Source organism: Oryctolagus cuniculus, chromosome 9 (genome assembly GCF_964237555.1).
Source record: "Oryctolagus cuniculus chromosome 9, mOryCun1.1, whole genome shotgun sequence".
NCBI lineage: Eukaryota > Metazoa > Chordata > Mammalia > Lagomorpha > Leporidae > Oryctolagus > Oryctolagus cuniculus.
In genome coordinates, this window is record NC_091440.1 from 118253485 (window position 1) to 118281323 (window position 27839).

At 38.0% G+C, this 27839-nt stretch overlaps 1 protein-coding gene across 3 annotated transcripts in view; it reads left to right on the plus strand.

Annotated features, from left to right (window-relative positions):
• Positions 1-27839, plus strand: part of PDE3A (phosphodiesterase 3A) — a 335640-nt gene that overhangs the window by 168793 nt on the left and 139008 nt on the right. For all 3 annotated transcript variants that reach the window (XM_008259572.4, XM_051850837.2, XM_070049451.1), the window contains exon 2: positions 24219-24269. In XM_008259572.4, coding sequence (XP_008257794.2) covers positions 24219-24269 — 51 coding nt within the window. The remainder of the gene's footprint in view (positions 1-24218; positions 24270-27839) is intronic.

Genomic DNA, 27839 nt, shown 5'->3' on the forward strand with positions numbered 1-27839 from the left:
TGCTTAATTTAAATTTTTAAGTCAGAACTGAGGTCTTGAGAATAAAAAGAAATCTATTATCTGCTTCACGTTTCAGCCAAGAAAAGCCTCTTCTTTAGGATAATCCAGAGATCTGCTTCTTTGAGATGAAACCAAAGTTAAGTTGCTGGAAGTTCCTAGAAGCTACCAGCGTTCCCCTGCTCAGATCATATTTCTGAAACCTACACAGTTCTCTTAGCTTCATCTTATGGGACCAGTTTCTGTTTGTTTTGGTATCCTAAATTAAGATTGCAACATGATTTGTTTTTCTAATGTCAGCAAAACAGCCCCCACTGTGCTCTAAAATTTTTCTTTATGAATGCATTTCCCATATTCTTGCAGGATAGTTTGTAGTATATTATAAGCCAATATCTCTTATTACATCATTATAAGACAAATAATGTTTATTTGAAATGCAGAGGAATAATCTTTGTTCTTGCAGGGTAATTTATAATACAAACTGTTATCTCTTTTATTACATCATTATAGGACAAAATAATATTTATGTGATATGAAGAGGAATAATCTTAAATATAATCCTTTATTTCTGATGCCTGACCTCATCTTAAATTTACAAAATATGTGGTGAATAGTTTTAAAATCTGTTTCACAATTTAAGTAGATTTCTTCCACTCATAATCCTTACATAAGCTGATAAAAAACACTTTTTCTTTCATTCTCTAATTTGCTCCATCATAAAATCCCAGCAAGATGAGGCCAGGCAAGTTATTCCCCTAGTGTATTGAGACACAGAATCCTCATTCAATGAACTGAACCTCCCACAATTGCTTATGATAGTAGAATCAAGACTTAATCTTTAGTGTGAAATTTATTGGGAAAAAAATTGCACTGCACCCATTTGTTCGAATTGTGGATAGTATAGCCTACATTAGGGAATTAGTGCCAAGGCATTGAACTATTGTTGAATGACTGATACTGGTTTTTTGTTTTGTGTGTGTGTGTGTGTGTGTGTGTGTGTTTTTGACAGGCAGAGTTAGAGAGAAAGATCTTCCTTCCGTTGGTTCACCCCCCAAATGGCTCCTATGGTTGGCGCGTTGTGCTGATCCGAAGCCAGGAGCCAGGTGTTTCCTCCTGGTCTCCTATGCGGGTGCAGGGCCCAAGCACTTGGGTCATCCTCCACTGCACTCCCAGGCCACAGCAGAGAGCTGGACTGGAAGAAGAGCAACGAGGACAGAACCAGGACCCCAACCGGGACTAGAACCCGGAGTGCCGGCGCCGCAGGCAGAGAATTAGCTTAGTGAGCCACGGCGCTGGCAGATACTGTTTTTTTGATGAGTAATACTTTCTAAAATGCTCAAGAAGTTTATTGAACAGGCAACTATTTTCAGTGGATTTGTTTTACATTGAAAATGAGGAATGATTTTTAAGCTGCTTATTCCATGTCTTAGGCTTCCATTTTTTCATTCAGTTTCAATAATTATGAGATAAGAATTTTGTAATATTTCACATGACATGCCCCAGTCTGGTAGGTCTATTTTCTTTGGTTGCTAAATGGATACATTTGTACTTTTAAGTTCCAATTGCTACCCTCAGATGATGGTGGCAACAAGCCAGATATGAAGCCGATAGATTGGAAACTTGAAAGACATTTCTAATTAGTTTAAATTCATTTGCTAATATAGTCCATGAAAATAAAGTAATTATACCTTACAGTCATTTTTGCCAAAAGCTACATATGAAGAGCTATAAATAAAAATAGTGATAGATGCAAAATACAAAAGGCAGACTTGGACAAAGTCTATGACAAGGAATATAATTTTGAACACTAGGCATTTATCACATTGTTTAACACAGAATAATTAATGGGTATACTCCATAGATGTGAATAAGTTTTCTTAATTTCACTTTTAAAATTATTTTTGTCACCATAATCAGCCCTTACTTAGAGTTTTAGGGTGCTATTTTGTGTATAAAATAAGTTAGAGTCTCTGGTCTCTTAAGTTTATGCATTAAGATTGGCAATACTGAGTGATCAGACATGACTGGAAAATGACTAGCATTCAATATTAGCAAAATATTTGCATTACTGACATGAGGTGCAAACATTTGGGTTGAACAGGTGCATTAACGTCAGGTTTCTGTGTGTTTGTTTCTTTTTTAATGGAAATTTATTTGACCCAGTATATAAGACTGTATGAAGGATCCTATGTTGAATTGAAGAAACTGCCAAAAATAATGCAATTGTGGCATTAATGGTGTATTATAATTCATGATGCCCCAATATTTGCACTGGATTTTTCCCCTTTTGTCCATGCTCTGTCATTACCATCATATTTCAGCATTTATGTTTTATTTTATTTATTTATTGAATAACTTCAGCGTTTGGGAGCAGTTACTAAGTGGCAAACCCGGTGCTAGGCTAAGTAAGTGAAAGATAAGCCAGCCATCAAAGAGTGCATTTTTTCACAGAGGTATTTATAGTACAGTATGAAGAGTACACAAACTGTAAGTGATATTTTCCTCTTTCTGTGGTTGCCCTTTTTTGTCTTCTCTAAATAAATAAAATCTCACCTTCAGGACGTCTTTCCATGGCCTGCACTGTGGTGTAGCAAGTAAAGCGGCCACCTGCAGCACCAGCATCCCATATGGGCCCTGGTTCCTGTCCTGGATGCTCCACTTCCAATTCAGCTCCCCGCTGATGTGCTTGGGGAAGCAGTGGAAAGATGGTCCCAAGCACTTGGGCCCCTGCACCCATGTAGGAGACCTGGAAGAAGCTCCTGGATCCTGACTTTAGCCTGGCCCATTTCCAGCTATCGTGGTCATTTGGGGAAGTGAACCAACAGATATGCCTTTCTCTCCCTCTGTCCTCTCCCCCTCTCCTTCTCCCTCCCTTTCTCATTCCCTCCCTCCCTCTGCCTCTGTCTCTGTCTCTGTTTCTTTGTAGGTCTTTCAAATAAATAAAAAAAATCTAAATAAAAAAAAGTGTTTCTCCATCTCCCCCATCTCTCCTCCATTACTGTTGTCTCTGTCTTAGGTCTGCTCTTCTCTTGCCTGGATTCTAGAACTTTTCCATAGCAGCTCTTTCTACTTGTTGACCCCTACTTCCTCTGTCAACAGCCTACCACACCCACTTTCTTTTTTTAACCATCTGATATTTTACTTTTATGTTGATGTGATATCAATACAAAGAGAATAGATTCAGTGTAGTTGATAGATACAGTTCTAAAAATCTGATGTTTTCCGTCTTCCCTCCCTCCTTTACCCCCTCTCCTCCCTCCTTTTTTTTTTTTTTTTTTTTTTTTATAGGCAGAGTGGACAGTGAGAAAGAGAGACAGAGAGAAAGGTCTTCCTTTGCCGTTGGTTCACCCTCCAATGGCCTCCGTGGCTGGCATGCTGCGGCCAGCACACTGCGCTGATCTAAAGGCAGGAGCCAGGTGCTTCTCCTGGTCTCCCATGGGGTGCAGGGCCCAAGCACCTGGGCCATCCTCCACTGCACTCCCGGGCCATAGCAGAGAGCTGGCCTGAAAGGGGGGCAACCGGGACAGAATCCGGCGCCCCGACCAGAACTAGAACCCGGTGTGCCGGCGCCACTAGGTGGAGGATTAGCCTATTGAGCTCCTCCCTCCTTTTCTTAGATTCCCTTCCTCCCTCCCCCCACCTCTCTCTCTTCCCCTCCCTCCCTTCCTCTCTCTCTCTTTCTCTCCCTCCTCCCCCCAATTATTTATTTGAAATGCAGGGTTACAGAAAGAGAGACAGAAAGGGAGGTTTTCCAATCTGCTGGTTTGCTCCTCAAAAGGCCAGATTGTGCCTCTGCTAGTCCAGGCTGAAGCCAGGTGCCTAGAGCTCCATCTGGGTCTCCCACATAGGTGGCAGGGGCCCAGATTTTGACCCATCTTCCACTGTTTTCCCAGGCTCGTTATCGGGGAACTGGATGGGAAATGGAGCAGCTGGGACCTATGCTCCCATATGGGATGCTCGAATGGCAAGAAATGGCTTCACCTGCTGTGCCACAACACTTGCCCCCTTAGATGGTATCTATTTAAAGAACAGATCTGAAGAAGGCAGAGACTGTGTTAAATCCATGATGTGTATTTCCCAGGTTCTTTCCCTGCCTTATCAGAGTCTTCAGAATTTGTGTTTGGAATTTGCTGCCCCTTTTTTCAATGAATGGTAATAAACAGATTGTCAGTGAGCCAGACTCCGTTTTTTTTTGGGGGGGGGCAAATTTTCCAGGTATTTCTAGTGTGGACCCTTTGCCAGTGGTCTTCTATCCACTTGTCATGATCTTCCAAGTCCATCTGTGTGCCTCCATTTCTTTATGATAAATGTCTCTCGGACTTTCAAATCACCTGTTAAAAGACTTCGCCAGCCTTCCATATTGGAAGGATCAGCTATTTTAAGGGTGATGTTATATTGTAATGCTTTGTTGACATGTCTACTTTCCTCCCAGAGAGAGTTCCTTCCAGGTGGAAACTCATTTAGCTCTTTCTCTAACATAACCCATGTCTGCCATCAGTACTTTCTCACCATTGAGTGAATCTATGAATGACAAATAAGTGAAACAGGAGCCTTTGTTCCGTGCTTTTTTAAATCCTCCTTTTTGAATCTTCTCCAGCCAGTGAGATGAGTGTGAGCTGCCTCTATAGGGTGACAGAAGGCCCAGTAGCCAAGCTTGTATATTGATCCCCTTGAAGGATGTGTACTGTGGGATTCCTGTGGTTTCCTTCTCATCCATATTACCATTTATACTTTCAGTGCAGTGCTCTGAGTAAGACAAGCCCATCCACTAATCTGCATAATGAAAGAAACCAGAATCTGAATGCTTGGCAGCCACTCCAGGCTTTTGAACACAGTTTCTGGCTTAAAGATCCTTTAAGGGGTGTTGGATATAAGTCAGATTTAAATGACATACTAAGATTTCGCATTTCCGTTTGACGTGGCAGTGTTCTGTCTTTTGTTGGGTTCTGTGATGAATAAGGCTTTGGTGTTTTTTGGTTTGTGATACCTGCTGACACGGTTTCAACCTCATGCAGAGGCACTGGTGAGATCAAGAATGTGTTATGGCATCAATCATCTTATGTGAAAGGTGCTTGTATCCCAGCAAGTTCGTCTGGGGTTGACTAGATCTTTCCTTGTTCGAATAAGACGGGAATGAGTTTGAACTTTAATAAAAATATTCTTTTGACTCTGCATTTTGCAGAGCTCTTCTAAGGATCTTGCTGTTAATTTCTTCCCCACAAATTCCTCTGCCGCTCAAATGGGTTGCTTCTCTGTGGATCCACTTGTCTTTCGAAGGGACAAACCTGTTACTGTGATTCTTCTTTGACCTTTCTTGTATCCTCTCCTGACTTGAAAATATATGCTGAGCTGGCATCCCCGGCTCTCTAAGCTAATCCTTCGTCTGCGGCGCCGGCACTCCGGTTTCTAGTCCTGAATTTAGTTGTGTGCAAAAGGTTCTATTTGACTTGACTCAAGCCTCATCCCTGGCAATCTCTTAGAAATACTTGAAAATTCAAGTGTCACATCTTAGCGTTAGCTTGACTTTGACTGAAGGCGCTACCTCTCAGGGAAGAAGTCGTGGTTTCAATATTTGTGATTTGTTGATATGTATCGTTTCATGCTGTGTGGGAGTAATCAAATGTAGAGTTTTTAAAAGTAGAACTTACTGCGGACCTCTCTTCTGTCTGTGGCACCTCCAGCTGATTCCACCTAGGAGAGAGCCCTACGTGTCAGAGTGCCATCATTTATGAAAGAGAGGAAATGATCGTGTTACAGAGGATTATTTTGAAGATTTAAAAAAGCAATGCATAGACAATAGTGCATGTCTGACACTCAGTAAGGACTCATCCACTAATAAGAAAAACAAATGACTCATGGTCTTCCATTTTTTAAAAAATGTCCTTATGTATCTTCCTCCCCTATAAAAATGAGATGGCCAGAATTCTGTCTGCTATGTACATATAGCAATCAATAGCTTGGCATGTGGTTTGGCTTAGATCACCATTGTGGTTAATATAAATGAAAGATTACATGCTGGTTAAAATGTGAGTTATTTGAAGAATTATTAGAAGATTCTGAATATGAATTTTAAATACCCATGTTAATGCTGAAATTGACGCTCTGATGTTTTCAGAGGAACATTGTTTACAGAGTCAAGGAAAATAAAAGCTATGTGAACCACAGTTTAAAATGACAATTCCGGAAGTTTAATACTGTATCTCTTCAGTGGAGGATGATTCCTAGAGCAAATTTCAGGAAAAAACAATATAAGTACTTAAAAAAATCTCCCTTTGCTTCAAGCTGTGTAGGTGGGACTAGCTAAGGATTGCTAAATTTGTGAGTAGTTAGGAATAAGAATGATGATCTGCAGGCACACACCTATTGCTTTTTCAGAAATGTGCCATGCATATGTGTACTATACAATACAGCTAAAGTATTTCACACATAGTGTTATCATTCTTTGTGCAGTAGCATTTCCAAAGCACTTCTCCAATTTACATAGCTGATGAATTTAATGTTTATTTTTCCTCAAGACAATGTGAACTGTGTGTTTGTGTAGGGTGTGTGCATGCACATTTATATAAAGGTATTATTGAATTAAGATTCACATACCATAGATTTTTACCCACTTAAAGCTTGCAGTGTAATGGTTTTTAGTATGTTCAGTTAGGCAAACCATGATTACTAACTTCCGTGTATTTTCTTCACCTCAAATTCAAGCCCTATGCCCATTAGCAGTCACTGTCCAATCCTATCTGTCCCCCACCCCAAATTCCTCCTCCAGTCAACAACTAATTTATTTCCTTTATATATTGGACTATACTCTGGACTTTCCTTTTAAAAGGAATCAACTACTTGTGGTCTTGTGTGATTGACATCTTTTACTTAGTGTAATATTTTGAAGGTTTACCCATGTTGTAGCATGTACTAGTATTTCATTTTGTCTTATTGTCAAATAATATTCCATTTTGTGGATATATCATATTGTTTGTCAGTTGGCTGATTAATGGACTTTTGAGTTTTTCTACTTGTGGGATATTATGAATAATATTGCTGTGGATACTCAGGTTTAGGTTTCTGTGGAGATACATTTTCATTTCTCTTGGATATATACCTTGACATGGAATTTCTGGATCAAATGGTAACTCTGTGTTTAACATTTTGAGACTATCAATTGGTTTTCCAAAGTGGCTGTAACTCTTGGCATTTCTACCAGTGAAGTTTGAGTGTCACCATTTCTGCTAATCTTTGCCAGTATTTCCTCTCTCTCTCTCTCCCTCTGTGTGTGTGTGTGTGTGTGTGTGAAAATACTGTTACTGCTATCCTGCTTAGTTGGAAGTGGTATCTCACTGTGGTTTTAATATGTATTTGCCCAGTAGCTAATGATGCTGAGCCTCTCTTCGTGTGCTTGTTGACTATATACATATCTTCTGTGGGGAAATGTCTGTTCAACATTTTTCCTACTTTTTAATTATATTGTTTTCTTTTTATTGTTGAATGAAAGAGTTCTATATTCTGGATATAAGACTTTAAAATCAGATTATTTACTTGCAAACATTTCCTCCATTCCCTAGGTGGTTTTTCCACTTTCTTGATGCCATTGCTATGTTTTAAAAAAGAAAATTGACAAATTTGAAATGCTAGATTTTAAGGTTAATGTTCATTTCCATGATTAATCTAGTAGTACCTTTGTATGGTTAAGTACTTGGGCCATTACCACTACCTTACAAGATCAGCATGGGAAAGAAGTTGGAATCAGGACCCAGAGCTGCGAGTTGAATCCAGGCACTCTGATGTGAGATTTGAGTGTATTAACCACTAGGCCAAATGCCTGCCCCTGAATAACAGAATTCGTAACTTTATTGTTATTGTTTGCCAGACTGTACTCTGTGGTACACAAGATGCTCTATAGCAAATTAGTTTCATTTCTAAGGCAGGCTATTTCTGAAAAATGCTATTTGTTCCTGATATTACAAAATTAAAAGACACATAACATTTTGTGTTATGAAGAGCATCTTTCCAGCTCAGCATTTCCAAAATCTATTATATTTTCCTAAAACAACTATTAATGAATATTAGATTGTGTGATACATACTCAGAAACATTCTTTTCATTCCATCTTTACCTCCCTCCCTCCCTCCTTCCCTCCTTCCTCGGCCTCTCTCCTTCCCTGCTTCCCTCCTTCCCTCTTCCCTCCCTCCCTCCTTTCCTCCTTTCCTCCTTTCCTCCCTTCCTCCCTTCTTTCACTTCTTTCACTTCTTTCACTTCTTTCTGTATTTGTTTTGCAGAGTAGCAAAGAAATGTTCCATCTGCTGGTCCACTTCCCAAAGTCTACAGTTGCCAGGGCCAGGATGTAGGAACTCCATCCAGGTTTCCCCATGTGTGTAACAAGGTCCCACACACTTGGGTGATCATCTACTACTGCCTCCTGGGTGCATCAGCAGGGAGCTGGAGTCGAAATCACATAGTAGCCAGGTCTTTGATGTGGGATGTGTGTGTCTCAGCTGACATCTTAACCTGTTAGACCATAATGCCCATCCCAGAATCATTGTTTTATCTGGCTATAGCACTGTGTGTATTCAGGTATTTCAAAAAGTATTAAAAAATGAAATAAAAGATAAATTTCTTTTGGTGCCAATTTTAAAAAAAAAATTCTTGTGCAAGTTTTTTTTCTCTCACAATACACATTTTACACAAACTTTTCAAAGACGCACTTCAGATTTATTTTTAAAATAAAAATGGTGATTTTTTTTAAAAAAAAATTGTAAATACAGATAAAAGCAAAAGAAACTGAGACATCCACAAGTTGTTTCTACCATGTGTGATTAGTTCATGAGGTTGAATTTGATGTATGTGTTACATAATTGAGGAAACTCAAACTAGAAACATATATCGTTCTTCTTTATATCACTTACACAGAGTGTGAGGCTTTTGCTTTGGAGTGAACCCCAAATTGGTTAATTATATAGATTTGTTTATTTTCCATTTCCAGGGCCTTCTCTAGGGGTATTTGTTGCCTGTCATTGCAGCTAGTCTTCCATTAAAACTGGGGGGGGGGGGTTTGCATGTGTACACATGTGCTCAGTGCGCAACTAGGTATCCAAGGGGACATTTTTATGGCTTTGGACTGTTGGTGCAGGGGCCATCATCTTTCCCTCATGGTCACTTTGCATCAGATGGCATTGCTTCATCTCCCTAATCCTCTATTGCCTCTGGGCAGGAAGAGTGGGAAGGCAGGAAGACAAAACAGACTTAACTAGTCATCACCCTTTCAAAGAATTGTATTGCAAGCTCTCATGGTAACGATTCAGCTAATCTGATTGGGCAGGATCATGTCCTTTAATTTCTAGTCTGTAAGGGAATTGAAGATGGGAAATATGTTTTCTTTCTTTCTCTCTTTTCCTCCCTGCCTCCCTCCCTGTCTCCCTACCTCCCTCCCTCCCTTCTACACAGAAAGAGAAAGACAGTGACAGCCAGAGAGAGAGAGAGAGCGAGAGAGAGAGATCGATCTATCAATCTTCCTTCCGTGGATTCACTCCCAAATGCCCACAACGTCTGGAATTGTCCAGGCTGAAGCCAGTACCTCAGAACTCAGTCAGGTCTTCCATGTGGGTGACAAGTATCCTACTTTTTCAGCTACCACCTGTTGCCTTCCAAGGTGCGTATTATCTGGAGGCTGAATTAGAAACAGAGCCAGGCTTCAAATCCAGGTACTCCAGTATGGGATGAGGACACCCAAAGCGACATCTTACTTGCTGTGTCAGATATCCAACCTGGGAAATGTAGTTGCTTAGCTGGGCACATTGCCATCTGTATGGGAACTGGGGTTTTGTGAAAAAGGAACAAGAAAAAGATAATATGGTAGGAGCAACTACTAGCCTTTGTCACATAAGTCAAGGGAGAGCAGGTAGAAAATTCTTAGTTAAAATAAAGGGGCAAACCTCTTCCCACTGTCTGCTCCTGGCTTCTCTGACCTTGTGCTACCCTAGAATATCTGCATTTCCATCATGAAGTGTCACCAGATTTCAAAACTAAAACAATGGGTGTATAACTTATTACATTTTTACAATCTCTGTGTTTCACAAGATGCGCTTTTATAGCAACAGAACTGTGGGAAAAATTAAATCAAGGGCCAAGAGATATTTTCACAACAGTAGACTATTTGACCAATTCCTCATTGTGTGAATTCCTAAGTAGTTGGCTTCCCTTATTAACTTGACTTCTGGGCAAACCAGTCATCCTTTACACTCATCACAATGCACACAGCAAAGGAAACCAGCAACGTTTCTACTATCCTAAAACTCACTTTCTAGAATAAGAAGCACACAAAGGAAAATGAATTAATTAGTTAAGATCGTTGTCAGATTGCAATAAATACAAGAAATAGATGTGATCATATGCTAAGGACTAAGGGAGAAGAAGGCAAGACTGACCTTGTTTGTTTGTTTCAAACCCTAGCACCTAGGACCAAGCCTGGCACAGAGCAGGTGCTCATTTTCTGTTTGCACTGTTGAATGGATGAATGAGTAGATGGATGGGTGGGTGGGTGGATAATGGACAATTTGTTGGGCATAGAAAGTATCTTTGAGAAGGTGTTATTTAAAACGAAACCTGCAGAACAAGAACAATGCTAAGAGGTGGAGAAATTCACTCTAGGCAAGGTCAACAGCATCCAAGCCTTGCATTATTGTATTGAGTTCAAATTTAATTCTAAAATAAATGAAACCACATTGAATAATCTTATATTGATCACCTCTTCTGAGCTTCATAAAAATTATATGAAGCATATAATCTAATGAGTTTGGCATTTTACCAATGGGGAAACTAACCTTAAAAGTAATAATTTGTCTAGATTCACGAAGGTTTTCAGAATGTGAAAAAAATGCATGAATTTCAAAATTTTTGTACACCAAAATAAACTATTTTTATTTCCATTTTTCCATGACCTGTAAATGTTCACTGTTGTTCTATGTTACCTATTCTCTCATGTTCTCAATAACTCCTCAGAGTAAAGCTGTTTGGACAGGACAAAGTAGCATGGAAAATATTTGAAATTTTGTCTTCTTGCTGAAATTTTTCTTGCACTGAGGCAAACCATGTCTATGTGTTGAATGAAATAAGACCAAAAATTTTGCAAAGAGTATTTTTGGAAAATTACAGCTTTCACATTAATAAGACAGTACAAAAAGTAATGCATTATTTTATTTCATTTGTAGGACTTAAAATGAAAACTTCTCTGAAATTAAAAGTTAAAAAAAGGGTAAAAATGAGTTCAGTGTTGTAAGTCATATGAGTTATTGATTTATTTTAAAAAGTCACACTACTTGTTGATTTTTTAAGACCATATCTTAAAAGGAAAGCTTAAGTAGGGAATTTTTCCCTGATTTACCTGGTTTAATGTGACATTTTAAAAACTAACTAATTTTATGTATGGTTGCATGTATGTATCAACAAATGTTAAATATTTAGAGGTCAAAGTAGATTTTCCATTTTTGACACATAATATCAATATTAATGTTGTGGTTTAAGAAATTATGTTTATGCTAATGCAGGATATCAGAATGTTTGATAAAAAAAGAAATAAATAAAACTGTTGCTATTCAAGCACAGGACCTCATAAATCTTTTACCACAAGTAAGGCTATGTCTGGATTTCATTATTTTCTCTAGGATTTCCATTTCTTTTCCCTAAGAAAGGAGATCAGTTTTATAGATTAGTCTCATGAAGTTGCCCAGGTGATTTTGACTGAGTTTTAATAAATTTTCTGGGGCAAATGGCATTGAATGAGTCCTTTGATAAAATATTATATAAATGGAATATACATGCAAAGGGAATATAGAGAAATGGAAACATGATCTAGCTGAAAAACAGCAGATGAAGAGCTAGAAATAATAAATAAAGCCTTAATTTATTTACTTTTTCAATGCTTCCTACTGAGTTACCCAAGTTGGCAGAAATAATACAAGAGGCAGTTTAACAAACTGTAAAATACAGATTTATAGTCAAATTCAGTGGTGCTTAGAGGTTTGGGTTTCACCTGAAGTAAAGTTCATAAAGTTAATAAATTAAAACCACAATGCCTTATTTAATATTTCACAAGAAAAACTCCATTTTGTTTTGTCTGCTCAGAACTTAAGGCTTTTTATTGTGGTTATTTCAGAAACATTTGAATGGAATTTGTGTTTTTTTTTTTTTTTTTTTTTTGGCTTGGTCGGATTTTTAGACCCATCACTTGTATTAGAAATTTGATTGTATTTTCAACTAATTGTAGATTATATACTTGACAATACAAGTCTTTGCCTTATTGAATAGACTTTGTCACAGCTTTTGCCCCAGTTGATATTTTCAAGCATTTGTTATTTGGTTCTCAGCCTTTTGTTACTTTATGTGCCAGGAAGATTAAGCCATCCCATGCCTCTCATCACCAAGGGAACCCAGTAATGTTAAAATTTGGATTTACTCATTGTTATGCTGAAAACAATCTGAATCTGTTTCAGTAGACTCCATGGTCATGCACATATGTTACATGTTACTCTGAGTAATGATGCATGACGTTTTAATTATAAATTTGATCAAATTTACTAAATTGTGTGTTGGCTTGGTCATGAACTGGGTTTTTCCCATTCTAGTTTAACAGAAAATAGCCATATATCAATATATCTTCTGAATTACACTTTTCTCAAAGAATTCGAATGCATTTACACCTAAATAATATTATATAATTATTAACAGAGAAAAAATTAAATGTTAGCAAACGTTTAATGAGTTTTATTATGAACCTGGTATTGTATGAAGGCTTTCTTGTATGACTCATGTAACGCTTGTAAAACCCACATGAGTTACATGCTATTAGTAAACAAATTCTAGAAATGGGTAAACTGTGGTACAAGGACATTAAGTTACTTGTTTGAGGTCATGTATTTAGTGAGACTGAACATACCACAGGTAGTAATTGAACCAGTCAACTTTTGCCTACAGAGCTCACATGCTTAACTATTATGCTATACTTTACTAGTGATTCAGAAGATATTTCAAGCTTATTGTGCCTCTTGGCTAGTAATATCAACATTAGTTATGCTTATATAGAGCAAGATACACACATACCTAATAACTATTGGAAGACTCTATGAATGGGTGAATGGGTGAATAGAGGAATAAATAATTTTTACTAAGGAGATGTGCTAATAAATACTTTGGTATAATTAAATATTTGCTCTGTAGTCATTATTTTGAGGTCATTCCTTGGCCAACATTTTAATATGTGATTAATTTGTAGTACTTAACAAAAGATTTTCAGAGAAATCAAATTTTTCTCTTATTCCACAGTATTAAGTGATGTGGAGATTTAACAGTGGAAAATACATTTTGAAGAAATAAATTCATCCCTTGACTGCAACTATGAATTGCATGAAAGCAAATGAAGCCTGATTCTGTTATGTTTTGTTTTTTCTTTTGCCTTACCAGTATACCCTAGTGCCAGTTCGGATTCAGTCATTACTTGTTAAAGTAGCACAGAGGGCGACATTGTGGCATAGCAGGTCAAGTTGCCATTTACAATGCTGACATCTGGTATCAGAGTGCCAATTTGAGTCCTGGCCAGTCTGCTTCTGATCCAGCTCCCTGCTAATGCACCTGGGAAGACAGCAGAAGATGGCTTAAATCATTGGGCCCCGGCCGATCCAGCCCCCATTGCTGTAGCCAGTTGAGAGTGAGCCAGTGGGTGGAAGATTCTCTCTCTCTCTCCCTCTCTTTCTCTCTCTCTCTCTCCCTCTCTCCCTTTCTCCCTTTCTCCCTCTGCCTTTCAAAGAAGGAAGGAGAGAAAGAGAGGGAAGAATGGGGAAGCAAACAACTTCTGGCTAGTTATGTTACTGTTTCATCTCAAAGATTCCCATATTTATTTGAAAGATGAATTGACAGAAAGTAGAAAGAGACAAAGAGAGATCTATCTGCTTGTTCACTCACCAAATGCCAGCAACAGCCAGGTGTAGACCTTAAGGCACAAGCCAGGAAGTCCATTTGGGTTTCCTATGTGGGTGGCAAGAATCAACGTTCTTGGGCACTTGTCAGCTGCCTTCCTGGTGCATTAGCAGGAAGATGGAAACAAAGCGTGGAGAACCCAGGACTAGAACCAGAGACTTTGATATGGGACACAGATGTCCCAAGCAATGGCTTAATCTGCTGCCCAGCAATGTCCAGGGCATTTTACCTTTCTCGACTAATTTTCATACTCAAACAGGGATCATATGTCTCTGTTCTTATGATGATCAATATAGTATAAGAAGACATTTAGAAAATGGGAAAGGAATTTTTCTGAAAATCATTTCCATGGAAAACTTTTAATCTCTGTGGAAACAAAAATGTTCTAGTATCTAATTCTAGAAATGTTTAAATTAATTTACTTTCCTTTAAAAATCTCTCATACCTTAACAGGTTAATGTGTATTAGACTAAACAAGGAGGAAATTTATTCAGAATTTCACAAGTTCATTTTACTTTACTGTCATATCTTTATAAAATATCTTAAAGAAATATTGTTTATGCAGTGTTGTGAGTGATACGACTATGTGATGAGTGATAGTACCAAAAATGCAAAATAGCAATGAAAGGATGTTAGAAAAGATCAGGAAAGTTGTATTACATGAGAATAATTGAAGCTTTGTAGAAATAGAGATGGTATAATGATTGTCATTGTAACAATGGCAGCAAAAATTGAATTATGGAATCATTCTAAACCGGAGTGTAGGAACATCGCTGTCATGATCAGAAATAGAACTTGTAGTAGGGGCTGGGATTTCTCTCTCCCTGAAGCCTTCTCATTCCCTAGTGTATATGAAATTGTTTTTGGCTGCCAGGTTGGAATACTCAGTAATGATCAGGAAGGATCCATGAGGATGGGATTTGGGTAGATATCTCCAACAATGCAAAGGAAAACATCCATTAATGTTACTCATTCAGTGCTGTATTTACAGGCCCTCAGTGCTTTGTAAGGGGGCTCGATTCTAAAGAATTGTTTTCCTACTAATGTATCAAACTTTTTAAATAAGGAACATAAGAGAAAGCTGAATTATTCTGGGAATCACAATGAAGAGTCTTAGATCCAGGGAGTGATCCTGAAGGCGGGCTTCAGTAAGCTGGAAAAGACTCAGTTCCTTCCACCACCCCAAGAATAAAAGGTGAGGGGCAGGCCTTGTGGCACCGTGGATTCAGCTACAGCATTGGAGGTCTGCCTCCACTTCCAATCCTGCTCCCTGCTAAAAAATCTCGGATGCTGAAGGTGATGGCGCAAGAACTTGAGTTCCTGCTACCCATGCAGGATACCCAGATGAAGTTCTTAGCTCCCAGCTTCAACAGGCATCTGGGGATTGAATCAGTGGGGATGGAACATTGTGTGTGTTTGTGTGTGTGTATGTACACGCGTGCACCCTTCTCCATCATTCTGCCTTTCAAACAAATAAATAGAACTTATAAAAAAAAGGCCAGCGCCGCGGCTCACTAGGCTAATCCTCTGCCTTGCGGCGCCGGCACACGGGGTTCTAGTCCCAATCAGGGTGCTGGATTCTGTCCCGGTTGCTCCTCTTCCAGGCCAGCTCTCTGCTGTGGCCAGGGAGTGCAGTGGAGGATGGCCCAAGTGCTTGGGCCCTGCACCCCATGGGAGACCAGGATAAGCACCTGGCTCCTGGCTTTGGATCGGCGCATTGCACCGGCCGCAATGCACTGGCCGTAGCAGCCACTTTGGGGGTGAAGCAACAGAAAAGGAAAACCTTTCTCTCTGTCTCTCTCTCTCACTGTCCACTCTGCCAGTCCAAAAAAAAAAAAAAAAAAAAAAAAAAACCTTAGAAAAAGAATAGATGGAAAATGGTGATGGTTACCTTCGCCCCTTGGATATGCCTGATGGGTATTTTCTTGGCTCTTTGCTGTATTTTATAGAATACAGCATGGTCCTCTATCTTCCTGCAAAATCTTCAGTGATGCTGACCTCAGTTGATAATGCACCCACAGTGGTATTGGTCTGTGGGTGGGGAGCTGTCAGGACATGGCTGTGATGTAGATGTGGCTGTTCATCCGTCTTGGTGTCCTAATTCTGTCTGGTTTACACAAAGGCATCTGCTGTGGTCTCCCAGTTTGTAAATCAAACTATAAAGGAGGGTAAACCATTTCCAGCACCATCTGAACTAGATCTTCCCAGAGCCCACTGTAGAACTCTGGGGGACTGAGTGGTGCTGTTTGGCATCCTCAGGGATTCTCCCAAGTCTTTAGGCCTCAGCCTCACACCAAATGCAGACACTCTGTCCCTTTCCTGAAGAGCAGAGTTGAGTCTGGACATTGCTATTCCGTTGATTGCAAGAGGCCCAGGAAAGGAACAACCAGGCACACCAGTGATTCAGAGCTGAGCTGGCCTAAGCTCGCTGTTGCAGACCTTCCCAGGCCACCGGTCTGCCCTCCAGGAGAGCCTGTGGGTGGGAGGAACGATGCTTCAGGCCCATTTTCTCACGTGGAATTCTGGAGAGAAAAACATCATTAGCTAAGGAGTTACAGAAAAGCACATGCTAGGGAAATGGTGCACAGCAACTTGCCAAAGTTAAGGAGCTTTAAATTATCAAATTGAAATCTCCGTGCCCATCATATGAAACGTGGAGTTAAAATGCAGGCCCCACTCTTGGGCATTTTATGACTCTTAGGAAACAAAACATGTATGTAAAGGGACAGTAAAGTTGTGCTATGTGCTAGGACTGAAATAACATTGCCTTTGTGGTGCGTGGCACATGTTTTATAAAGTCTTGTATTGACTAGATGTAAGAATTTGGAGAAAGGAGAAGCTCTGATGAGCTTGTATTTCTCTAGAGAGTATTCGTTGTAATTTTTTATTAATAGAACTAATTAACTTTTGGGCCAATTTCATACTAAGAGATGGGAGTAAATACCAAATATGAATCTATGATTGCACAGATTTAACCCCTTATTAAATTTAGCTTAGGGACACTTTGAGACTGCTCAGAGGAATCATTCTTTTTTTTTTTCCACGGTTCCTGCACTTTCTGATTAATCTGTTGGGCTTGCTCTTCCCCAAGATACATGGATCTGGCTCTCTGCTTTTATGTTGTTATCTGATAAAAATATCACTGTTCCAAAAGGACTTCCCTCATCTACTTTATAAACTCAGCTCTGCTCCTAGGCCCTAGGCACACTCATTTTCTAGCCCATTGCTGTACTCTAAGCTTCTTTATAGTTTTCACATCACTGTGTGTATTCTATGGCCATGCATTTATCTTCTGTGTTCCTGCTTTTGAGTGTAAGAGCCAGGGGAACACAGCTGTATCTTGTTCTGTCCGTTGTGCACAGAGCAGTACCTGCCATATAATAGGCATACAATAAATGTGTTTAATGAAGAAATGATAAAATAGCAGGTTGTGTGGTGACTTTTATATCCTTATCTGTACATTCTATTTGTGTTTTCAGTAAGTAAAATATAATGATTTTCTCAAGAGTAATGCAAAAATAACAGTAGTGCTTATTCCTCACTATCTTTACCTTTGTGGTTCATATATAAAATCTTTCACCTCCTCAAAGTGCAGACTAAGAACACGGCCAGAACTCAAACTCAGACACTCTTCTGATTGGTGAACATCCTGGGCATTGTCTCATTAAGCATTACACCAAACGCACAGCCCTAATTTCTACATAAACAAGCAGACAGTAGAAGATATTCCCAGGAGAATGAACACACATACATACACACACACACATGCACACACATTAAAGGAAAATAGTCCACCTACAGAAATGTGCTTTCAGTTCTCATTTCTCACGCTATTATTAAAAATATCTCTGCTTGGATAGAACCCCTGTTTCCAGGCTGACTTCTCCATTGCTTCTCCTGTGAACTTTTTAAATTCTGTGTTTGGCAGTAGTTTTGTTTTCTTTGGAACCCAGTACTGTGTAACGCACTGTTAACTGAAGACTGCGATGTAGAAACTTATTATTAAAAATAAAAGAGAGAGGCCAGAATTTATTCCATAAGGATGAAAATGACAGTGTCAAAGAAGCTAGGATTTTCAAAATGCTTTACATAACAGATTGTGCTTCTTGTCAAGGAAGTACGATTTGTTTGCTAGGAAGAAAGTGGGAAATTCTTCTTTTTGCTTGTCTTGGTTAATGGGAGCCGAGAAGGGAGAGGGAGGTTTCCCATTTTTAATAGAATTCCTTCATCAGTGGAAAGATTGTGTTTGCCATGTGTAGGCATAACCTCGCTGACCTCTGTCCCCAGACCTTCTGGTAAGATGCTTGTGAAAATGTCTTTACCCAGAAGGGTAATCATAGTTTAATAGCTAAGAGGGTATTTTTTTAGATGGGGAGAGGCAAACTTTTTTTTTCCTTCCTAAGTAACCATGTACTCTTATCAACAAGAATGTATTTATTTATTTGAAAGAGTGAGAAGAAGAGAGAGAAGGAGAGATTTAAGGATATCTTTCTTCTGCTGGTTTACCCCCAGAATGCCTGCAGTAGCCAGGTCTAGGAGCAGAGAATCCCATCCTGGTCTCCCACATGGGTGGCAGGGGTTCAAGTGCTTGGGCTATCTTCTGCTGCCTTCCCAGGAGCAATAGCAGGAAACTGGAGCAGAAGTGGAGCAGCTGGAACTCAAACCAGTGGTATCGCTACTGGAGATGCCAGCATCTCCAGTGGTGGCTTAATCTGCATCAGAAGCATTCCTCTTCCTAAAAGAGTATCATATCATCTTAATAAAATTTCTCATTCTTTTTCTCAGGATTGTCAGGCATTGTGCTGCTCTTCATTTATCTCGAAAGTTTAGTTCACATGTATGAGATTGTAAAAAGAAAAAAAATGCCGTGGTTTCTCCCTCTGTTTTTCATTGTCTATGACCTATTAATGTCTTCTATCTAGTCCCCTGATGATGTCAAATGCCTACTGTGGTCACCTGCAGCTTACCACCAAATCCTGTCTATTTGATTGAAAGGTATTTTGAGTTTCTTATTGATGAAACATGAACATCAGTTTTCACTGAACTCAAACTCCTCAGTTTCACTGTGCAAGCTGTCATTTTTACTGCTTGTAGGAACTGACATTTTTGTTTGCTGTGATCGCTAGTCCAGGCAGTTGGGAAAGGGAAGGCTGCGTGTAGTACTTTGTAAAACATTTCATCAGCCCTCTGGTTCTGCTTTACTAAGAATGCTTACCAGTGACTGAAGCCTACATTTTATTTTGAATTGTCTGCAATGTTAAATTTAGTTTACCACATCATGGGTGGGTTTTCAAAAAGAATACTGAAAACATCCTTCTTACTTTGGTCTTTGGTCCACAGTCTGAGGATGGTGTTTGGATAACAGTATTGTAAACTTCATGTGCAAATAGGATCGAAATATAGGGTTTATCCTCACTTTACAGCTCCTTACTTGCTCTCTTGCCCTAGCTAATGCCCAGGGTGCTAGAATCAGAGAAAAGAGCCCTGTCACCCTAGCTAGCCCCATCCCCTACACCATCACTACTTCCTTCTCTGTATTTAAGAATATTACAGAGATTATGCTAATAAACACCAGCCACACAATGCTGAATTAATGAAAACTACATTTTGGCCCAGATTATTTTAATTAAAATTAGAATTTTACTGATTAAGCCTTTGTATGATTTCCTCACATCCAAAGGAAAAAAAAATCCTGTTAATTGTGTTTGACACTCTTCTTATTGACTAGAGAACATTCTAGTGTCTCATTTATCAAGAACAAAGTTAATTGCTTTTTTGTTTAACATCCTATATGGATTTCTGTAATGCTTTTATTACTTTAACAAGTAGTAGTGGTATACATTTTAAAATGTTGCCACATTTTTGTTCAACTGATACCTTTCAGTATTTTTATATATAAAAATGATATAAGCATGGTTTTAATATATAACAATATGAGAATAGAATAATAGAATTTCTTTACTCTAAATAATTCATGTTGGTTTGTTATAAAATGCTACAAAATAAATCTGATAGATAACACATTTGGAATATTATCCTGTTTCATCCCTCAAAAAAGAGAGTAGCTTTTGGAAGGTTTACTTTATAAGCTCTGATTTGAAAATTACAGTTGATCTACTCTTTAATATTAAGTGATGACCCAAATGAGCCTATATTTGGAATGTTGTATTTTGTGACTAATAGCAGAAAGCAGTGAGTAGTTATATGTATATGAAAACATCATGTTGCTTTTCTTATTTTAATACTGATCTTGGGAAAATGTTAACTTCCTGACTTGCCGTCATTGTTAAATATCCTCTCAAGTCAACATATTATTGATTAAAATTTGTTTGGGGGATTTATTTGATCTTTTTGACTGTGATGCCCACACATAGGATTTTCCAAGCTATCATGACCCTGTTAGACCCACTGGTCAGGAGGAGAATCATCTTAACAGTCAGCAGGTTGCAAAGGGCTCCTTTCAGGGGGTTGTGATGTCATTTTCCCAGCAGCCTTGTGCTCATGTTCAATGTCTCTCGTTGAAGTTGCCAGAATCAAGCATCTACCCCGCTGCTATTCCCATGGCCTCATTCAGGGAGATGATTGAAATGTGTCAAGAATAGATCAGAGAGTTCTAGTGAACAACTAGTTAAGTGTTCCTAATTCGTATGTTTCTACACCATACTGTGTATTTCATGTACTGATTAGTGTTTGTAAACCTTATTATAGTTAACTTTAAATTAATAAATATTTACTAGGATATGTAATGCCAATAAATCCCAAAATTTAAAAAATGGTTGAGCACTAAAGACATGAATTATGTAAACAGTTTATTTTACCTAACTATTATTTTGACTAATTTACCCAAAACTGTATATTAGCCAAACTATAAATCATTGCAGTCATTCCAACACTTAAAATGTTTGACTATAAGTTATTAAAAGTGGCTGGCTTCAAATTATATTGTTGAATTTTCACTTAGTCCTTCAATTTCTCATGTAATTTTTTATGAAAGTCTTCAAAACAAAAATTTAATTGCAGTATAGTGTTATTTTCTATATTGTAATTTATTGTTTAACTTCTATTTTGGTAGATACCACATTGGTTAACATATTGAAATTACTGGATTTTTATATTTTGATGTGCTGATTCAGAGGATATGAATTTGTAAGAATACTGTGTGTGTGTGTGTAGTGTATGTATACATCTCATGTAAGTATATGTAAATATATATAATATGGCTATACATGGGTATACATGTATTTGCTCTATAATAACAATATCCACACTTACTTTTCTCCCTCACTGCTCACCAAATGTTCAGGATTATTAATTTGCTAATTGATAGGTAGCAATAGTATCTTACTATTTATACTGAATTTCTTTCACTTCCAGTAAAGTTAAATTTTTCCTGTAAGTCCATTGACGATCAGTAATTATTCTTCAAGTTGCTATTATTTGTTCCTCAATTTCTACTAAGGTTTTATTTCTGTCAATGCGGAAGAGCTCTGAATGTACTGAGCACATTTTTACCTGTTATTTATTGCAGATATTTTACCAGTGTGAAGTTTGTGCAGACTTTGTAAAATTTCATTTAACCAAATCAATTGATTGTCTCATAATTAAAAAAACTTCATAAATACCTTTTGATTTTCAAATTAAGTTAAATGTTTACTTGGATCTTTATGTTATAGTACAGTTTAATCTTAAAAATTTAAATCTTTTTATATATAGAAGTATTAGTAGTTTTTTATAAGATTAAATTCAAATTTTTTCCAAAATAATGTTTTTTATTTGTTAAATGATTCATCAAATACTCATTAATTTTTGATACTTTATTTTTGAGATTTTGCTTTTATATGCTTGTGTTCATTTCCATTAATATATCTTAATTTGTTTATATTTTGAATGTTATGCAGTTATCCCATAATTTAGGTTATGTTTATTAACATATTTTGATAATAAACAGTATTTTCATCCTTTGTAATATTTTCTGATTTCATCATATATTTAAGGTATACAACATGACATTTTGATTTTGTGTGTATAGTGAAATTAATGTCCACAAATAAACATAAACATCATCAAACATAGCCACCTTTCTAGTGTCTATTTCTTGTTGTGATAAGAGTATCTAAAATGAACTTTCTTCGTGAATTTACAGTACCCAACTCAATCATGTTAACTATGTAGCTCCTGCTGTAAGTTAGACCTCTGGATTTACCCCATCGGGCACAGCTGATTCATCTATGTTTATTCCCACAAGTGAAATTTATATTTTTAATTAAAATAAATACTACTAGCTTTTGACTGAGTTAGACCTACAGCTTTGTTTGGGTGGGACTGAATACCTCATCTCTGTCTAGAGTCAGTCCTCTTAACCAGTAGCATCCGATGTACTGCAGTACAGATTGACTCTTTTCTGTATGTGGTTTTCAAACATTTCTTGTTAATGTTTAAAGGGTTGTTTTTTTGGTTCTTACTACTGTGAATTTTGTCATTAAATCTACTAGGGAGTCATTGCTGTTATAGAAAAACTAATGTATGCAAATATAATTATAGTGCATTTTCCTTGTGCCCTGGCTTGTTCGTTCAGTCATTCTTTGGTTGGTACTCAGCACTGGTGATAGTACTGAAGAGATGAACGGAGTCAGATTCCTCTGTGATAATATCTCTTATTTCCTTGTTTATTTTCAGTAAATAAATATCCTTCTCTGTAACCAGAGTAGCTCAGGGGTAGTGGCAGCCATGACGGTGACATGATAATATTTTTATAGTCTGTTGTTATGAAAAAAATCTAAATTTTTTGACTTTGTGGGCACATTTCACATTAAGTAGTTTGATTCTTTAAAATGCTCATATTTTTGTGACATTATCAAATTGAATTTAAAAATATTGAAATATTTCAGCCTCCTGGTTTTTATCATTTGTGACAGTAGGTTAAAGTAGACATGAGGGGCCAGCACTGCAGCTCACTAGGCTAATCCTCTGCCTGCGACACCAGCACTCCGGGTTCTAGTCCTGGCTGGGGCACTGGATTCTGTCCCCGTTGCTCCTCTTCCAGTCCAGCTCTCTGCTGTGGCCTGGGAAGGCAGTGGAGGATGGCCTTGCAATTCTAAACCAATAAAAAAGTATAGGTGAACACAAAAAAACCAGAGTTTCTAATTACTATCCCTTCAGACATTTTGATGTTAAAAATACACAAGACAAATTGTTGGACATTTCCTTTCCAAGTAATGTAGTATACTGGAGTGGTGACTTCAAAATATTCATGGTATAATTGAATTGAAAGATAATTATTTTGATGCAAAAAGATTGAAATCCATGCATAGGATGGATTTCTCCCGCATGGGAGACCAGGAGGAAGCACCTGGCTCCTGGCTTCAGATTGGCGCAGTGCAGTGGCTGTAGCAGCCATTTGGGGGGTGAACCAAAGGAAGGAAAACCTTTCTCTCTGTTTCTCTCTCTTACTGTATAACTCTGCCTGTCAAAAACAAACAAACAAAACCCAACCAAACAAGGCCGGCGCCGTGGCTCACTAGGCTAATCCTCCGCCTAGCGGCGCCGGCACACCGGGTTCTAGTCCCGGTCGGGGCGCCGGATTCTGTCCCGGTTGCCCCTCTTCCAGGCCAGCCCTCTGCTGTGGCCAGGGAGTGCAGTGGAGGATGGCCCAAGTGCTTGGGCCCTGCACCCCATGGGAGACCAGGAAAAGCACCTGGCTCCTGGCTCCTGCCATCGGATCAGCGCGGTGCGCCGGCCGCAGCGCGCCGGCCGCGGCGGCCATTGGAGGGTGAACCAACGGCAAAAGGAAGACCTTTTTCTCTGTCTCTCTCTCTCTCTCTCACTATCCACTCTGCCTGTCAAAAAAATAAAAAAAAAATTAAAAAAAAAAAAAAACCCAACCAAACAAAAAAAAAAAGTGGACATGAGGATTACTTACTATATTTTCCTAATAAACTGGAAGCTTAATAATATGCAAGTAAAACTGTACACAGTTTGACAGCTCTCTGGGGTATTCCTGACAAAGGGCAGGAAAGCTGTTCATTAACAGATTCTTTTGGTCACACAGTGATGATAAAATACCTTCCAAACAATTCAAAGAGTAGCTATCAAACCAAAAGTTTATTTCTTCAGCTATGTTAATTTATTCTTGAGGGCTGTTTAATATATCACTATCAGAATACAGATTCAACAACCTAATTATTCTTTATAAGAAAGAGTAAAAATATTTGCCCTGTGAAACACTGGCTGAATTTACCACAGTTCCCATCTTCTTTTTACAGCTCATGGGGCATTCAGAATGGGACCACAAACGAGGCCTAAGGGGCTCTCAGGTAAGTGTCCTTTTCATTTCCTCTTTCATATTTTGTTTCTTAAACTTTGGAGCCATGAGTTTTCTGAAACTCAAGAAATAATAGTAAGTAGAGAGAGAGGAAGAGGCAAAAAAGTCCTGCCATTTGTTTTTATTTAAGTTAGCTGTAATTAAAGTCTGGGATTCAGATCCCAAGGGAAAAGTTGTGTACTCCTCCTAACATTCCCAGATTGTCTGTGTTGATCTGAGTGGAATTTATAATCATTTTGTCTCTGCAGAATACATTTTGATCAGCAACCCACTCTCTTGCTTTTATTTACTTCCTTTGATAATTTTCCATGTATTTTCTTCTTTTCTCTATCTTTCTGCTTTGGGTTAAATATTTTGAAATATAATCAGAGGAAGCTGAACTAATTAGAAGATTTTCTCCCTAAATTAACTGTCTTCATCTAAGGGAAACAGAAAGATGAAAGGACCCATTATTTTTGAAAAGAAACAAATTCTAAACCTTTCTATATTACCAGACTGTTCTCATTGTCTTACTTTATGTCTTAGGCAACAAGAAAAGCTTCCATGACGCATTTATGCTTTTTAATGACCTAATTAGACAATGTGGATTTGTTTTGCTTCCATAATTGCTCTGCCGGACAGAATGAAGGCTGAGTTTACACGAAGGAAATTATCTTTCTTCCTAGGGCATTTTTTGAGAAAAATAAAAACAATTCATCTCGTAGAAGTTCATGTTTACCTTACTGTAAGCATGCCAAATTAAAAAAAAAAAAGTGGAGAGAAATTTTTGTTTCTCCTACTCATGTTTTGTATTTCTCACTAAAAAATATACAGTGAAAAGAAAGAGTTGAATGCACAATACTGTATTTGAAAGTTTATTGTGAAGTACAAGCTTTCCCCAAGTGTTTCACAAACCTTATGTCTACCTATGATATCACTAAGTTGGTGTGGCTGACTATTTAATTTGGGTCACTGGGAAAATCAAGTCAAGGTGAGGTTTCAGTTGAGATTTTAATAGCTATGATTTTGTTTGGTTCAATGTTGGTTTGGTTAGTAAATAACATAGCCAGTACAGTTACATTAGGATTATCCAAAAGAATTTATGCCTTACTGTTTTCCTTCTTACCTCTACTTATCCATTTTCTCTCTCTCTCTGTATCTACAATATTTTATATCAGAATTCCAAGTACAGTTAGTAATGAGAGGTGAAATTAAGACAAGGTTAATTCTTTGCAATTCTTAACCAATAAAAAAGTAGAGATGAACACAAAAAAAACCTAGAGTTTCTAATTACTATCCCTTCAGACATTTTGACGTTAAAAATACACAAGACAAATTGTTGGACATTTCCTTTCCAAGTAGTGTAGTATACTGGAGTGGTGACTTCAAAATATTCATGGTAGAATTGAATTGAAAGATAATTATTTTAATGCAGAAAGATTGAAATCCATGCATAGTCTTTTCATAACACATATTTCCATGAACTTTTGGAGACCCTTCATGTATTTATACACACACACACACACACACACACACACACACATATATGTGTGTGTGTGTGTGTGTGTGTGTGTATATATATATATATATATATATATATATATATAATGTTGTTTTATTTCCCCCAGTGGTCTACTTTGTAATAATTTATCTTCAGGTAGAGATTGATCACTCTGTCAGTATAAATTTTAAAAAGTCTCATAGAAGTACAATTATTTGAATTAAATTTAAATTCCAAAACAAGCAATATTTTAAAAATTTCAAATTTTTCATATAGCTAGACAGCTTCAGAATTCCACATAAACATACACAAATATTTTTATAAATGTCTTCATTATATTTGAAGGCTTCCAATGGTTCTGAAAAGCAAAGGATGTTTAAAATGCATGCATGAATAAACGTTTGAGCATCAGGGTCTTTCCTGATATTTCAATTGGCAGAATAACTAATGTGAAAGTGGTATATGTAGTCCCACTCTTTTCTTAAACTCAGATAAAAACTGTCAGAGTAAAAAGAAAAAACAAACCAAAAAACTATATACATTTAAAAAATAGAAAACATTTCAACTACCAAAAATTTATTTGGGAGCCAGTGTTTGGATCAACAGTTGAGATGCCCTCACCCCATGTCATGGTATTCCTGGGTTCAAGTCCCAGCTCATTTTCTGATTCCAGCTTCCTGCTCATTCAGAATCTGGGAAACAGTGAGTAATGGCTCAAATACTTGGGTCCTTGCCATCCTGGATTGAATTGTTGCTGGCTCCTGGCTTCCGCCTGGCCTGGCCCTGGCTCTTGTGAGCATTTAGGGAGTGAACCAGGGAATAGGAACTCTCTTTGTCGGTCTGTCTCTGTCTTTCTCTGTCTCTTTCCCTCTCAAATTTAAAAAGAAAGTTGTTTTGGAGAAAATTTTCATAAATTGGGTAGGCATTAATTAATAGCCTCCTATCTAATGTCACTTTTCCACTGGGGGGAAAATACTGTGTTTTTGTTTCTCATCCTTGAACCTTCTTATTTTGCCATCATTTCCTTGGATCATGTCTAAAGCCTTTCAGTCAAAGGGAATTTCAGATACATGAACACAGATCTCTTAATGTGTTACTAATACTCCAAAGCCTCTCTCAAATCTCAGTTGAGTTTAGGGTGAGTTTTGGAGCACTTCCTACGTGGACAGCACTGTGGTAGTTCTCACTCTGAAGAAAAAGTGAATGTCAAGGTCACTGCTTTCCAACAACTCACACAAACACACAAACAGTACTTGCATGTGTAATTCACATGTAAGACAGACTGGTAGATGCAATATTAAATATATAAACAGACTGCAATTGGATTTATGTGGGAGAGAATATTTCTCTATAGTAGAACTAGAAAATAGTTCGTAGAAATGATATCTGAGGTGAGTCTTTAACAATGGATGAGCTTCCAAAAGAGAGGGAAAGGATGAAAAGGCTAATAAAATCCTGAAATGGGCAGATTGTGGGGCATATTCAGATATGTATGAATTTTCTTTTAAACACTTCCTGGGTGGGAGCTGTTGCAGAAACTGCTGAGAAGGAATTAGGGAATGCTGTGATTTGGGATGGAAGAGATAGAAGGAGGTAGAAAGGAGTCAGGTCTGAAACAGACTCAGGAGAATTGGTGTCATTAACACAGAGCACTTCAGGGAGCAGTTGATTAAGTCAGTGTTAGTCCAGTAAAGTGAGAAGATGACATTTGAGGAAAATACTTGAGGGGCCCTTCTCGGCTCTGTGACCAGATTAGAGCAAAAGATGTCAACTTGGCAATGGTGATCATGCCTGTGATGACTGATCGACACCAAGGGATAGCCTGCCAGAAGAAGAATACTAAAAGAAAATCAGAGTATTCCAGGAGAATACTCACTGAAAGGGCTGGGGGAAGCAGGAGAGGGAGTCCATGCATGCACCTGGTCTCATGGCGGACCAGTTGGTAGGAAAATAATTCAGAATCAAAAGTTAGATACTGAATGGGGCAGTCACTTGCACAGCAGTTAAGACACCACTTGGAATGCCCTTATCCTCTGTTGGAGTGCCTATGCTATGGCAGTGTTCAAGTCCCAGTACGATTTT